Source organism: Sinocyclocheilus rhinocerous, unplaced genomic scaffold (assembly GCF_001515625.1).
Source record: "Sinocyclocheilus rhinocerous isolate Xijiao unplaced genomic scaffold, SAMN03320098_v1.1 scaffold975, whole genome shotgun sequence".
In the NCBI taxonomy this organism is placed as follows: Eukaryota; Metazoa; Chordata; class Actinopteri; order Cypriniformes; family Cyprinidae; genus Sinocyclocheilus; species Sinocyclocheilus rhinocerous.
Window position 1 is genome coordinate 1,697,018 of NW_015628726.1, and position 13,514 is coordinate 1,710,531.

A 13,514-nucleotide genomic window follows, 5' to 3' on the forward strand; every position below is an offset into this window, starting at 1 on the left:
CTTGTGTGTGAATTGGTGTTCAGAGCAATTGATGAAATTCTTCGGGTGCAATAAGTGGGTGATATATTAGTCATGGATCATGTTAACACAGTTACTGGATCCTGAGCAAGAATAATGAGCTCACCTTTAATTAACCATTTCACACATATCACAGAGTAAGACAACATGCCACAAGCACTGTAATTCAATTGTTTTGGCTGCGACTGAGTGCATGTGTGTGTGTGTGTGTGTGTGTGTTTCACCTTCATTTATATAGTCGTTGTCATTTTTATTATCAGTGTGTAAATTAACTAGATTGAATATAGCATGTGTGGCTGACAGATTATGAATTTTTTAAATCACAAACATCCAAAAATCACAAAACGACACTGTAACACAACATCTGTGTTTATAAGCACGTCACATGAATTTAAGCAACATAACATTTAGAAGTTGTCAAAGTTAAGAAGCAGATAAGAGGCAGTCACTCTCTCGCTCTTTTTAGCAAGCTGTGTGGTTTGGCTCTTTCATATTCACTTGACCTTGAAGTATCAGCCCAGCACACTCCTGAGTTTAGTGAATGGAAGTCCCAGACCCACTGCATTTATCACTGAAATACTGTGCTGTCAGGTGGCTCTGTATACCTGTCATAGAGGGCTCAAAGGAACAGCTCCAGATCCTCTCCTCCACAACACCGCATGATTCTTCATTGCCTTACGTTGCATGCCTTTCCACCATTGTTTTCAGCCATATGTCAACATAATTCATTTTCCCCAAGTATGACAGCAAATCTTTTGGTGGGAGGGGGAAAAAAGACACTTCAGCTTATTGTGGTCATGATGCCATGCTTACATAATGACATAAACACAATTTCTATTTTTGGATGTTTACTGCCCACTTGCTTCAGCCAACTTAAAGCGCAGTACGCCTATATACTAAGATTCTTGAAAATATCAGCCGAAGTTTCTCCCAAATACGGCCATTGTAACATCACTGTCGTCAGTAGTAACTGTTAATATTATTGCTCTTGGACAGAAGCCCACCATTCAGGATTATTTTTTACTAATGAGCACACAAGGCTTCCCCCCCAAGTGGTTACTCTTACTTTTGGAGAGAAAAACATTATCAAGATTGTGATGCAGAATCTGGTATGCATTAATCACACACATATATATATATATATATATTGCATAAAGAGAATCAAGTCTATCTTATATTGTGTATTACTTTCATGATCATTTTTAAAATCATCATTACCGACAATTAATTTTATTCTTTTTTTTTTGTCATTTATTTGTCATTATTTTTGTAATTGTCATTATTTTCTCCCTTATTCTCATTACTGTATTTGATACAATATTTTTGAAATCATCATTAGTAATATATCACAGTTTATTTTGCATTACATGTAATTCAAAATTTTTGTGTATTCATTTATGTATTTTTTTATTTTTTGGAAAGCTGGTATTTCATAACGGCCGTTCAGTTAAATAGTACATTCTGTCCCTTGTTTGATGTGTTAGTCCTGCTGCCAAACACATTATCATTAAAAGAGTTTGTGTTTTCTCCAGGGAGATTTATAGAATTACAGAAAGCCTGCAGAGAGAGAGGGCAAGTCTTCTCAAGCAGCTTGATTTGCTAAGGTAAGAAATAACTACAGTAAAAAAATAAAGGGGCATGTCTTTGTGTTATCCCAGATTTCACATGTGTTCTGTTTCTTTCCTCCTAGAGAAATAAACAAACACTTACGAGATGAAAGAGACATATGCTATCAAGTAGGTTCTTATGGACGTTGTATTAGACATTGTACTGAATACTGATCCTGCATTTTAACGATTTCAGTCAATTTCAAGTCATTGTTTTCTGTCTTTCAGAAACCAAATACTTCTGCTGCAAAACTCTCATGGAAACCGAGGTCTGAATCAATTACTATGAAGCACTCTGAGCGGAAGCAGTCATTTATAAGGTAAGGCTGTGTGAAAATGCCATCTGTGCTCTCAGCGGTACTCAAGATGAAAAGATACAATGAATCTGCAAAATCTAAAAGGTCTGACTCTCCTAAGATAAAAGAGCTAGTCATTTTAGACTTGAGTTTAATCAAAGCTTATTGTGAAGACATCAATAAGATGTCTTCACAATATCCATATCCATCTTGTTATCCATATTGCTGATGTCATTTTGGTGTATAAATAAGCATACATGTGGCTGTTGTCTTCTCCAGCGATGAGGATGAAGAGGTTCTGTCGCAGTCTAAGCGGAAGAACATGATCGGCGTAAATGGGCACAGTATGGACCTGGAGGACATGTTAGATGGACGACCTCCTTCAAAACACCAGCTCCAGAGGATCATCTCCATCGAGGAGGACCATCTTCCTCAACTCCTTCAACAGGGTTATCAGGCCCAGCTCAGAGAATGGAGTGAAGATGAGGAGTTGGAGGAGGGCATGGACCTCCAGATGAGCAATATTTACCCCACAACCAGCACTCCGACCTCTGTTTCACCTCCTCCAGGAGTCGCACCCACACCCACCTCACCCAGGGGACAGCCTGTGGGCAAAGAGACAGTCCAGTCGGTGAGAAAACAGCTTGATTTGGTCTGAACCTCAGACATTTGTTGAGGTTTCAAAATGAGTACACTCTCAAAATAATGGTTCTTGATTGGCATCAATGAGGAACCTCTAACATCCATGGAACATTTCCATTGCGCAAAAGGTTCTTTATAGTGGAATCAAGTTCTTTACATTATTAAAATGTTCTGCACAGTAAGATAACAAAAATAGTTCTTTTAAGAGCTGTTCACTGAAAGGCTTTTGGGGAAGCTAAAATGAATAATTTGGAACTTTAGTATAAAATATAAGCATTTGGGACACATGTATCCTGCTGACTAATGCTTTTTTTCCCTCTTTCCTTAATCATGGTGTCTTTTTGTCTTTTTCCAGGAGGAAGGGGCCAGTTCAGGTCCAGATCGTCTGTTTAAGATTGTTCTGGTGGGGAATTCTAGTGTGGGAAAAACATCTCTTCTACGTCGCTTCTGTGACAACTTTTTCCACTCTGGTACATGTGCTACTGTAGGTAAGTAGCCTTCCTTTACATATTTACTAGTGTCTAGGGGTATTTTGGCATTTGTTCACCCAAAATGAAAATTTCCATCATGCTGCTCCAAAGATATGTCTTTGGGTGTGAGTCCACAGGTTGATCATAATTTGACGCTGTGTTGTTGGGTCTGTTATTTATCCACATTCTGATGATAGTAACACTGTTAAACGATATTTAGTCTCACACAATGTTGAGGTTTTGCTGACTTCAGATTTTATTCTTTAACTCCGTCAAGACTATTTCACTACTATGATACTGAACATTACTATATTCATGCACCACAGTTTGTACATGGTACCTTAAAGTATACCATGGTACAAAAAAAACCTGTAATACCACAGTACTTTTTGGCCCATTTTGTTAGCAAGAATCTGGGCATACAATTGAAAAGTTAAAAATAAAGTAACATAATGTGTGTCCATTTGCATGGTTCCTATATTTAGCTGGTTTTAAACATTTATCACTAACTTGGTATTGACTAAAACCACAAATCAATTCTGTCTGGCCTTTTGTCAGGGCTTGTATGTGTGGAGCTTCTTTTGGGATGGAAACAAAAGCATGAAAACATTAAATGGCAGACACTTTTTTTCCTCCTTCAGACTGACTTTCATGTCTTGACGTGTGCAGGTATTGACTACAGTGTGAAGACTCTGACGGTGGACAACAGCCAGGTAGCCTTGCAAATGTGGGACACAGCAGGACAGGAAAGGTGAGTGATGTTTTATTAATGTTTCTATTAGATTTCTATTTACAATCTTAATTAATCAAAATCAGTATGCTATCAGAGAACTGAGTGTTGATTTATTGCTTTGTTGCGTTTTCTAACTGCAAAAATAAGTGAATGTTAAAGATGGTTTCATTCTGGGCATTGCAGGTATCGCAGCATCACCAAGCAGTTTTTTCGCAAGGCTGATGGTGTGGTTGTGGTGTATGACATCACTAATGAGCAGACTTTCACAGCAGTGAGACAGTGGCTAGCCAGCGTGCAGGTGAGTGATTCATATCCACTTTCCTTCTGAGTAAATTATAATATTTATACTTATGTACACATACACCTTTGGGAAATCGATAGAAATATTAATGAAATTAGTTTTTAAAATTAGATTTAAACAGGCCTCTTCTGCTTAAATTATAAATACTACCTGCTTCCAACTAGTAATAGTAAGTAGCAATTGGCTAACGCACACTTTTTTTTTCCTTTTCTATTTATTTTTACTAGTGGTACAAGTGTGATTTTCAACAGGCTTTTATGTAAATTTGCTGTTGGCCAACAAAAAAGGAATTTGTTCCACTCAACATTTTGTTTCAATAGATGATGAAGTTCCTGGGATCAAACTTTTTTTTGTATACTTTTATTATTTGTCACTTTTGATCAGTTTAATACATCCTTGCTGAATAAAAGTATAAATTTTTTGATACATTTATACATATTTATGTCTTAAATTGATCAAAAGTGTAAAGACATTTATAATGTACAAACAAAATATCTACTAATTACATTCATCAAGAGATCCTGAAAAAAATGTATAATGGTTTCCACAAAGCTATGAAACAGCACACAGGTTTTCAACATTGATTATAATGAGAAATGTTTCTTGAGCACCAAATCAGCATATCTCAATGATTTTTGAAGGTCCATGTTGCACTGATTTTAACTATATTTTTATATAATATATATTTTATATATATGAAGAGTTCATTTGCAAAAACCAATAAATGCCACTTAAAAAAAAAACGAGCTGATTGCCGTGTATTATTCTCCACATATAGCGTGATCTGAACCCTAAACACGTTTTGTCAAAAAAGCCGGTTTTGTCGACTTTCAAGGCATCACGAGTTCACGTTTTACTGCAGAAGCCGACAAGCGCCCTTGTTATTTTTGAACAGAAGCCGATAAGTCCATTTTAGCGAATCAGCGCGCTGTATTCAGGTCAGGTGACAAGGCTACTTTCACTTTGAAAAGACGTGCTAGCTGAGAGGACACTTAGGAAAAATACGTTTATTCAAGTGTGCTATTAGTATACATCTTTTAAACTAAAAAGTAGGAAAGTATACTTTCAGTCTACTTGTTATGTACTTCTTAGAAATGTGCTTTATGTACTTCTCAGAAATATACTTAAAATGACATTTAAGTATACTTGACTTATACTTAGAAAAAGTCTAAATATATTTGAGCTATACTTGTGTTCCTAGAATCCGTGTTTTCATTGTTATACGGTAGGGGGCGCTATTACACACCTTCTGGACAGAATTTCCAAAACACAAGCGAAGAAGAAACCGAAACAACAGATGCTTCCACATGTAATCTAACATGAACATCAAACATAAAATAGCATCAAAACTATGTAACGTTATGGAATAAAATGTCGATCCATGAAGAGGTAATGACTGTCAAGCTTTGGGGTGCTGATCGACTCCATCTACGTTTTGATTATCATTCTGAATCAAATTCATAGTCTTTTTTTCAGATTTTTGTTCAAAATGTTGTTTATTTCTTTTCTTTTTTTATATATATATATGAAACACCCACATTGAAGTGTTTATAAAAAAGAAAAGAATGCATGAATCTAGAATAAAATGTTTTTGTTTACAAGCAGATACCCTGTTCTTTCTTTTGATGTTTTGTATGTTCAGATATTCATATAACAAAACATACACAAATTAATACCTAAATACGGACATAGTAGTATACTTAAAGTATGATGTAAAGTTCACTTAAAGAAAACTTACGATTATACTTGCAGTTTTAAAACTACTAATCTAGTAGTTTACTGAGACTATACTTCAGAGTATACTAAAAATGCTTCAAGTATTTAATTAGTAAACTATCAGTATACCCATAAGTTCACTTTTAGTATAGTTGCACTACATGAGGGAAAAGCTCCGTGTATTGCGTGTAATCACATCCATACAGTTTATGATCACAACAACAACGAAGTTTGTCAGGCATCTACATTGTCATCTGAGGAGATTACAAAGATTAAATGATTGTTTTTTTTTAACTCTTAAAACATGAAATGTGGCGTTATCTGCTTTTGCCAAAAAAACGACTGTCGGAGTTATCTACTTTTGCTATAAAACAAACTTTTAATATGTAAAAAAAACATACTTGGAACAAGACCGATCTAGACGGACAGAGAGAGGTTCCATTAGGATTGGCTGAGAAATTAGCCAAGGTGAGTGAATCTGGGCCCTGGAGTGGAACTAATGGATCACCAATAAACATTTTAAGCATGGCGGTCTTGAAACAAACAAGTAAAAGAACTGACTCAGGGCTGAATGAGTATTCGGCTGTGACGGGCACGTGAGGAAGTTTTCTGCCCTTTACATGTGTAGTTACAATGAAGATGCAAAATGTGGCTTCCTGTCCGTCACTGTTGCATGAACTCAGCAGATAAAGAACCACACTGAATGACATACAGTAAGCTTTACTCATTATTCTAAAAGTACCTTATTTTGCCATTTTCTTTTCACTCTTTCAGGACTTTCAGTTAATTTTCTATGAGTGCAGTGCTTTTTCAAGCAACAGTGTGACAGAGTCCATGATTCACATGGCAAGGTAAGAGGTTGTTAACCAATTTATTTTCTGAGTTCTTTTTAAAATGAGTATACAGAAGAGTTCCTTTGAACACATGCACGCCAGATTTTTGCCTATAAGCAGTGTTGGGGAAAGTTACTTTTAAAAGTAGTGCATTACAATATTGCGTTACTCCATAAAAAAGTAACTAATTACGTTACTTGGTTACTTTTTATGGAAAGTAATGCGTTACGTTACTTTTGCGTTACTTTTTAAATCTGGACAGGGCTTGCTTGTTTGTTTTTAAAATAAAAAAGTTCTATTTTTGGCAAATATAAAAGCCTTTTCACACCAAAAGTGAAATGAATAAGCCTCAGGCTGAAGGTAAAGTAAATTTACGTCCGTACAGTAGAATGCAGAAGAAGAAATGTCAACACACATCAGCAATAAAAAAAAAAACACAAATGTTTGTCTAGAGTCATTTTTGCTTATTAGTATGGTTGAACTGGATCACCGAAGGTCAGAAGCAAAGACATTGGTTAATAGAATGGTAACACTGCCTATAAGTATATATGTTGGTCCACTTTGCAGTTTAATCTGGCCAAGAACTACCCACCAACCATTGCTGTTGTTCCTTAAACAAAACTTAATATCTTTCAAACATTTTATGCAACCAACCTTACTTTGCAAGTGCTTTTTTAAGCACTATTGTAGTAGCTTGTACCTTGTAAGCACATCTGTTCTTGTATTGTTATTAACTAAAACTCTTCAAAAAATGTTTTTCGGTAATTGAAATAAAGCTGAAATAAAATAGAAATATTAGATGAAAAAAATGTTGCCTTGGCAAGTAACTGAAATCAATTTAAGTCGAAGGACTAAACTGACTAAAACTAAAATCAAAAAATTAAAGCGATTAATAGAAGTATTTAAAATAAAAAATCCTAAAATTGATGAAAGCATAAACATGACTAAAACTAAAAACATAATAAGCACATTCAAAATACTGATAAATACTATAATAGTATATAAATTATTTCCACAAGCGTATTCCAGTTTTGAGTGCAATATACATTAGTACATGAACAGACTTTTGGCATAACAATTCTTAATGTCTTTCAATTACATATGCAGCTGCATAAACAGCCAGGTTATTCCCAGTACACTTTTATTTTGGTTGTACTGCACCTTATAAGATGTGCTACTTTTTTTACTATCTGTTAGAGTTCTGAAAGACCAAGAGGACAGAGAAAAAGAGAAAACCGTGTCACTAGTAGACAGCCACGCTAAGAAGAAGTCCTGCTGCTAGTAGAAAGTCACCCATAAACACTGCAGATCTTTCAAACCTTTTTGCTTCTGCATTTTAGTATGGTTTGGTGTTAATGCTGATCTGTTTTTCTTCCTCTTATGTTCCCGTTTTCTCTTTTTGTATGGCCACTGTGGAGTTCAAATCGTTTGGTCTTTTTATATACCAGTACCTCTTTACAGTGTGAAACGGACCATTTTTACAATATCAATTAGATGTAGGGCTTTAAGTAGAGCACTATAGTTTTGTATATTACTACAGTTGTCAAACGTTTCCCTATCAAGGTCATTTAAATCACCCATCACACTATTGAAGAAAACAAACCTGTATTTTTGTATTGACAGTTGTTGTAATTTATCTTTTTAATATGAAGGTCTAAGAAAGTATATTTTAAATGAGCAAAATAAGCTCCTACACGCTAGTTTGTTTACAGCACAATCATTTGCACAAATGTATTATTTATTACTAATGATGAATTGACTTATTCCTTTATTATTCCTAGCAAGCAGACATATTGTGAAAAATCTATTTTCTGTAATCAGCATGAATATTTTTAATACACTGCCATGCAGCCAACATATGGTTTGCATAAGGATTCGGTTTTAACAGGGTTCGGTGTTGTTCGCTTTACAGTACTGAATAAACCACTGATCTATTGAAATGGATTTAGTCTAATATTGATTTCAGATCACTTTTTGATTTGCATTTTATGTATTGTGGCAACAGTAATGTGTGTGTCTATATATAGTCTGTATTTGCTATTTAATGCAGTCAGTGTTAAATCAGTTCAAATGTCTCACTGCACTTGTTGATGTTCACACTTACCATAAATAATTAGAGATGCAGTAATAGTCCACTAGAGAGTGGATTTATGCACTTTTGAGATAAGGCCTATGCTGTGTTTTCAGTTTCAAGTTTTTCAGTAATCGCAATATGATTCTTGATCTGTAACTTGAGTTTTCATATTGATTCACACATAATTTATCTATCACAGCTACTGTATGACCACTGGGCAGAATAACACTAGATTTAAGCATAATTTCTCACTCATTTAGTCTTATATATGTTCCTGCTTTATGTACATGTGTAATGTGTAAATACTAAATAGAAATGTATTTTGAGTGAAATGTTAAAAATAAAGAATACTTTGTTTGCATTAATTCCAGTTTGTGCTTTCAGGGAAATAGCAAGAGGAGGCATTGCTAACAATGAATTATATATTATATTAAGATATTTAAGGCTTTGTTCTGAAAGCTCAGCCTGAGGTTCAACAGGTTTTGCCAGTTTAAATAAACTCTTTTAAGTGTTTTAAAATGCAATTGCAAAGACATTTTGACTTGCTATATCGGGGGAAGTCGTGGCCTAATGGTTAGAGAGTCGGACTCGTAACCCAAGGTTGCGGGTTCGAGTCTCGTACCGGCAGGGATTGTAGGTGGGGGGAGTGAATGTACAGCGCTCTCTCCCACCTTCAATACCACGACTGAGGTGCCCTTGAGCAAGGCACCGAACCCCCAACTGCTCCTCGGGCGCCGCAGAATAAATGGCTGCCCCCTGCTCCAGGTGTGTGTTCACAGTGTGTGTGTGTTCACTGCTGTGTATGTGCACTTTGGATGGGATAAATGCAGAGCACTAATTCCGAGTATGGGTCACCATACTTGGCCACATGTCAGGTCATATATTAAAGGAAATATTCAGTGTGATGAGGTCATGTGCCAATGTATTTGAAACCTTTAGCGCTGCATATCGCACGCTTAAATTCACAGTAAGCATACTGTGAAAAATGTAGTAACCAGTACAGTATTCCATTTTAAACATAGCCAGTCTGTCAGATTTTTCATAATCTTTTCAAGCCCCCTTGTGGAGGACAAGTGGTACTACATTTAGAGCACTATCAAGTAGGTAGTTTAACCTATTACACCTCACGTTAATGGACACATGACTTTTATTTGCTTTACCAACTTACATCACCAAAGTTTCAGAAATGTTCAGTCTTTTTTGTTTCACTTTCATGTTGTTTTTTTTATCACAACAGCAACAGGTCTTTAAAAACCACCAAATATGCTTTCAATAAGGCATGCTATTGTACACCTATAAACATTTTGCTTAGCTTTAATTAGTTTTGATCAATTTTATTTACTATTATCTTGATAGATGCTCAAATCATGGCGGAATAATCATTTAAAAACATTTTTATCATGTAAACCTCAAATTTCAATACCAAACACCCTACCAGTTGAAAATACAATATTGGAAGAGGAAAACGTTCCTTGCACAGAGAAGATCGTTATTCACATTTCCCAATATTGCACAATATTCCACCAATGAATCAGATCAATATCTATAGTAAAAACAATGAACAATAAATATAACGCATAATGAACAATGTGCTTTGCGAGTGAACTGAATGTCTTTGGTGAGGACTTGAACAGCATAATCAGCTGTGACACGGGGGTCACAGATGGACCGGGATGATCCCAGTCATGGCCTTGGCAAAGACTCTAATAAGAGCACAGGTGAAGAGCAGCAGGTGCCATCTGAGTCCAGCTCATCAAGATCTCACCGCAGACAGAGCCAGCATTTCTCTTGCCATCTATATTTTGATATGTATTGTGCTGTTTCTCTTTTTCTATTTTCATCTCTGTGCTCAGTTAGCAGATGTATGTGGAAATGTAATTATCACACATCTAGAATCATAAATAATACTATCACTACATATTGCAGTCTCATCAAGTTACTAGAAAAACAAATTTACAATTGTACCACATCACTGTATTGCAATCACTCTTTTTTTTTTTGTAATTTCCATTATTAGCATCTGATTCAGTTTCCTCTGATATTCATGGGCAAGACGCTGCCCCAAATCTTCATTTTATGATAGTTGGGTCGTTCTCAGGAAATGGTGTCCACATGATGTACTATATATAATTAATAGGATGCAGAACCTAATGATTTTAAATTATAAAATTAACTTTGGTGTAAAATTCAGACCTTTTAAAATAAAACATAAATTCTATTTTTAAATGTTTTGTTTTTATAGCAATATGCAATTTCCCTGCAATTTGATTCCAATTTGGATGTCCCCATTCATCACAATATAATATAATATAAAATAAAAATAGCTAATTTAGCTTTTATAGAAATTAAAATATTATTTTATGGTCTATGTATAATTGCTACATTGAAAACAATGCACATTATGACATGACATTTAAACATCTTTTTGGTAAAGCATTGTGGTGAAAACAGACTTTATCAATATTTATGTATTCATGTATATTAGCTTTGTAAAGCTCATCAGTTGTATTTGCCAACCTTGTAGGTGCAATAAATAAATAATATTATGCTTTACAGTAAAATATATATATATACAATATATATACATACATACTGTTCTCAGCATTGGCCAATGATATTTAAGTAAGCAGTGGATTATGCAGTAACCTTTTTAATAAAACAAAATTATATATTATAAATTATTTTGAAAACAAATAACTGTACCATTTTCTGAGAATGACCTGGATTTCTTGAAAACATGATTTAAATCTGTGAGATCACTTACTCTTTTGCATTGAAATTGTTAAAGTCCAGCAGTGATTAAATTCAAATGAATTATTACTATGTAAGTGGAGTTATTCTCTTAATACGATATGTTAAATTAAAATATTCTTAATGCCTGGGACTTGGAAGCACAACTTTCAATATTAAATATCTTAGCTCACACTCCTAATGTAAAAGCAAAGTAACCATAAACTAACACTTAACATTCATAAGAGCATGACATTCTTTTGTTTACAGTGGGGTGTAGTCATAGTTGGCCCCTGAACAGTCAGAGAGTTGGTGTACAAGTGCAGGCTAGAGTTGGCGAAGGCAAGGCTGCTATTGCTAGAAGTGCCACCCTGCTTGAAAAACGTTGGCAAGACTCCCAGAGATAGCAACTTCTGTCCTGGTCTTTCTCTCCGTCTCTGTCTCTGTCTCTTCCCAGCAGCAGGGCCGTAGCTGTGATCCGGAGCGGCCCCTGCCTCTGCTTCTCTGAGTGCTGTCAGAAACCGTCTCTCGCCACTGCTGGGTACTTACCGCATCTTGTAGTCATGAGCGATAGCGGCCTCACATAGCTGACCTTTAAAATCCAGCTCAAAGGTAAAGTCCAGATCACGCTGGGTAGATAAACAAGAAGCGGAAATGTTAAATTGTGTTATATTTGTAAGAAAAAATTTTTTATAAGAAAGTTGCATTGAATTATACAGTACACCATTCAAAAGTTTGGGGGAATTATTATTATTATTATTTTTTTTTTTTTAAAGAAGGTAATAATTGTATTCAACGAGAGATTTATAACATTACAGCGAAATTCTATTTCAGAAAAAAATCACCGGTTTCCACAAAAATATTAAGCAGCACAAATATTTTCAACATTGATAATAATAAAAATATTTCTTGAGCACCAAATCAGCATACTGCAATGATTTCTGGAGGATCCTGTGACACTGAAGCCTGGAGTAATGGTTACTGAAAATTCAGCTTCGTTATCACAGGAATAAATTACATTTTAAAATATATTCAAATAGAAAACAGCTATTTTAAATGCTAATAATATTTCACAAAATATATTTTATCAACTAAATCCAGCCTTGGTGAGCATAGGAAACTTGTTTCCAAAATATTAGAAAATCTTATTGACCAAAAACTTTTGACTGGCAGTGTATAAATATTTTTTTTAAATATGGAAAGCATATTTTTGGCTATACTTATATTAACCAACTGACTGTTTCTAAAATGATCAAATAAAATGGGTCTTGAAAGCATATTTAACTTTTTTTTTATTATTATTAATTAGGTGGGTTCTTCTTACTGCGTTCTTCTCGTTTGGCTTCATGCTGACGGTGCCGACTATCTCCTCTCCTCTTTTCACAGTTAAATATTCCTCCAGATAAAACACTGTCTGCTTCCAGTGTGTGTATGGGGCATCTGGTGCTATGGTAGAGTAAATAGGAGAGTATTCATAAAATATATCCAACAAAATATTAAAGATATAACACATTGTTACGCGGCTCTCTGAAACACTTGATTCTGATTGGTCAGTTGCTGGATTCTGAGGTCAAATATAATGGCCTCTAGTGACCACTCCATGCTCTCTTTTTTCTTAGCCTTTAAATAATTTAAACCTCAATATCTAAATCTATATTTCTTGTCCAAGTATATAATTATTTCATAAGCAGCCATGCAAAAAGTAGTTTAACAGTGAGCTGATCAATATTACAAAACAAAACAATATTACAAAACTGGGAATCACACAACACCCTACAACACTGCAACTCAACATCCAGAAGTCAGGTGCTCTCTTTACTCTACAATACATCAACAGAAGAAATAAAAGTTTTAAAGGTGGCATATCATGAAAATCGGACTTTTCCAGGTTTTAAGTGCTATAATCAGGTCCCCGGTGCATCTACCAACCAAGGAAACGTGAAAAAGGTTAACCCAGTAACTTTGTTTTGGTAAGCCTTTTTCTGCAAGTGTCTGAAAAAACGAGTGCATCTGATTTTGCTCCCTTGGTGACGTTGCAAAGGGATCTCATTATAATATTACCACCCCTTAATCTGTAAGTTTCCACTCACGGTG

General features: G+C 35.0%; 2 protein-coding genes and 1 long non-coding RNA gene across 3 annotated transcripts in view; 2 read left to right on the forward strand and 1 right to left on the reverse strand.

Annotated features, from left to right (window-relative positions):
• LOC107738427 (EF-hand calcium-binding domain-containing protein 4B-like) overlaps positions 1–4,094 on the forward strand; it is a 22,114-nt gene extending 18,020 nt beyond the window's left edge. Inside the window, exons 9-15 of the mRNA XM_016550195.1 lie at positions 1,551–1,622; positions 1,709–1,754; positions 1,854–1,945; positions 2,201–2,552; positions 2,919–3,051; positions 3,703–3,784; positions 3,950–4,094. Of these exons, the coding sequence (XP_016405681.1) occupies positions 1,551–1,622; positions 1,709–1,754; positions 1,854–1,945; positions 2,201–2,552; positions 2,919–3,051; positions 3,703–3,784; positions 3,950–4,094 (922 nt within the window). The remainder of the gene's footprint in view (positions 1–1,550; positions 1,623–1,708; positions 1,755–1,853; positions 1,946–2,200; positions 2,553–2,918; positions 3,052–3,702; positions 3,785–3,949) is intronic.
• A 2,092-nt stretch (positions 4,095–6,186) lies between these two features.
• LOC107738413 (uncharacterized) lies at positions 6,187–9,034 on the forward strand. Its single transcript, XR_001639876.1, has 3 exons — positions 6,187–6,251; positions 6,558–6,634; positions 7,814–9,034. It is a non-coding gene; the product is annotated as an uncharacterized LOC107738413 (long non-coding RNA).
• A 2,537-nt stretch (positions 9,035–11,571) lies between these two features.
• The window catches only part of LOC107738440 (protein arginine N-methyltransferase 8-B-like), a 25,210-nt gene continuing 23,267 nt past the window's right edge, over positions 11,572–13,514 (reverse strand). The window contains exons 9-10 of the mRNA XM_016550202.1: positions 12,745–12,866; positions 11,572–12,049 (exon numbers count right to left, since the gene is read on the reverse strand). Coding sequence (XP_016405688.1) covers positions 11,966–12,049; positions 12,745–12,866 — 206 coding nt within the window. The 3' untranslated portion in view covers positions 11,572–11,965. The remainder of the gene's footprint in view (positions 12,050–12,744; positions 12,867–13,514) is intronic.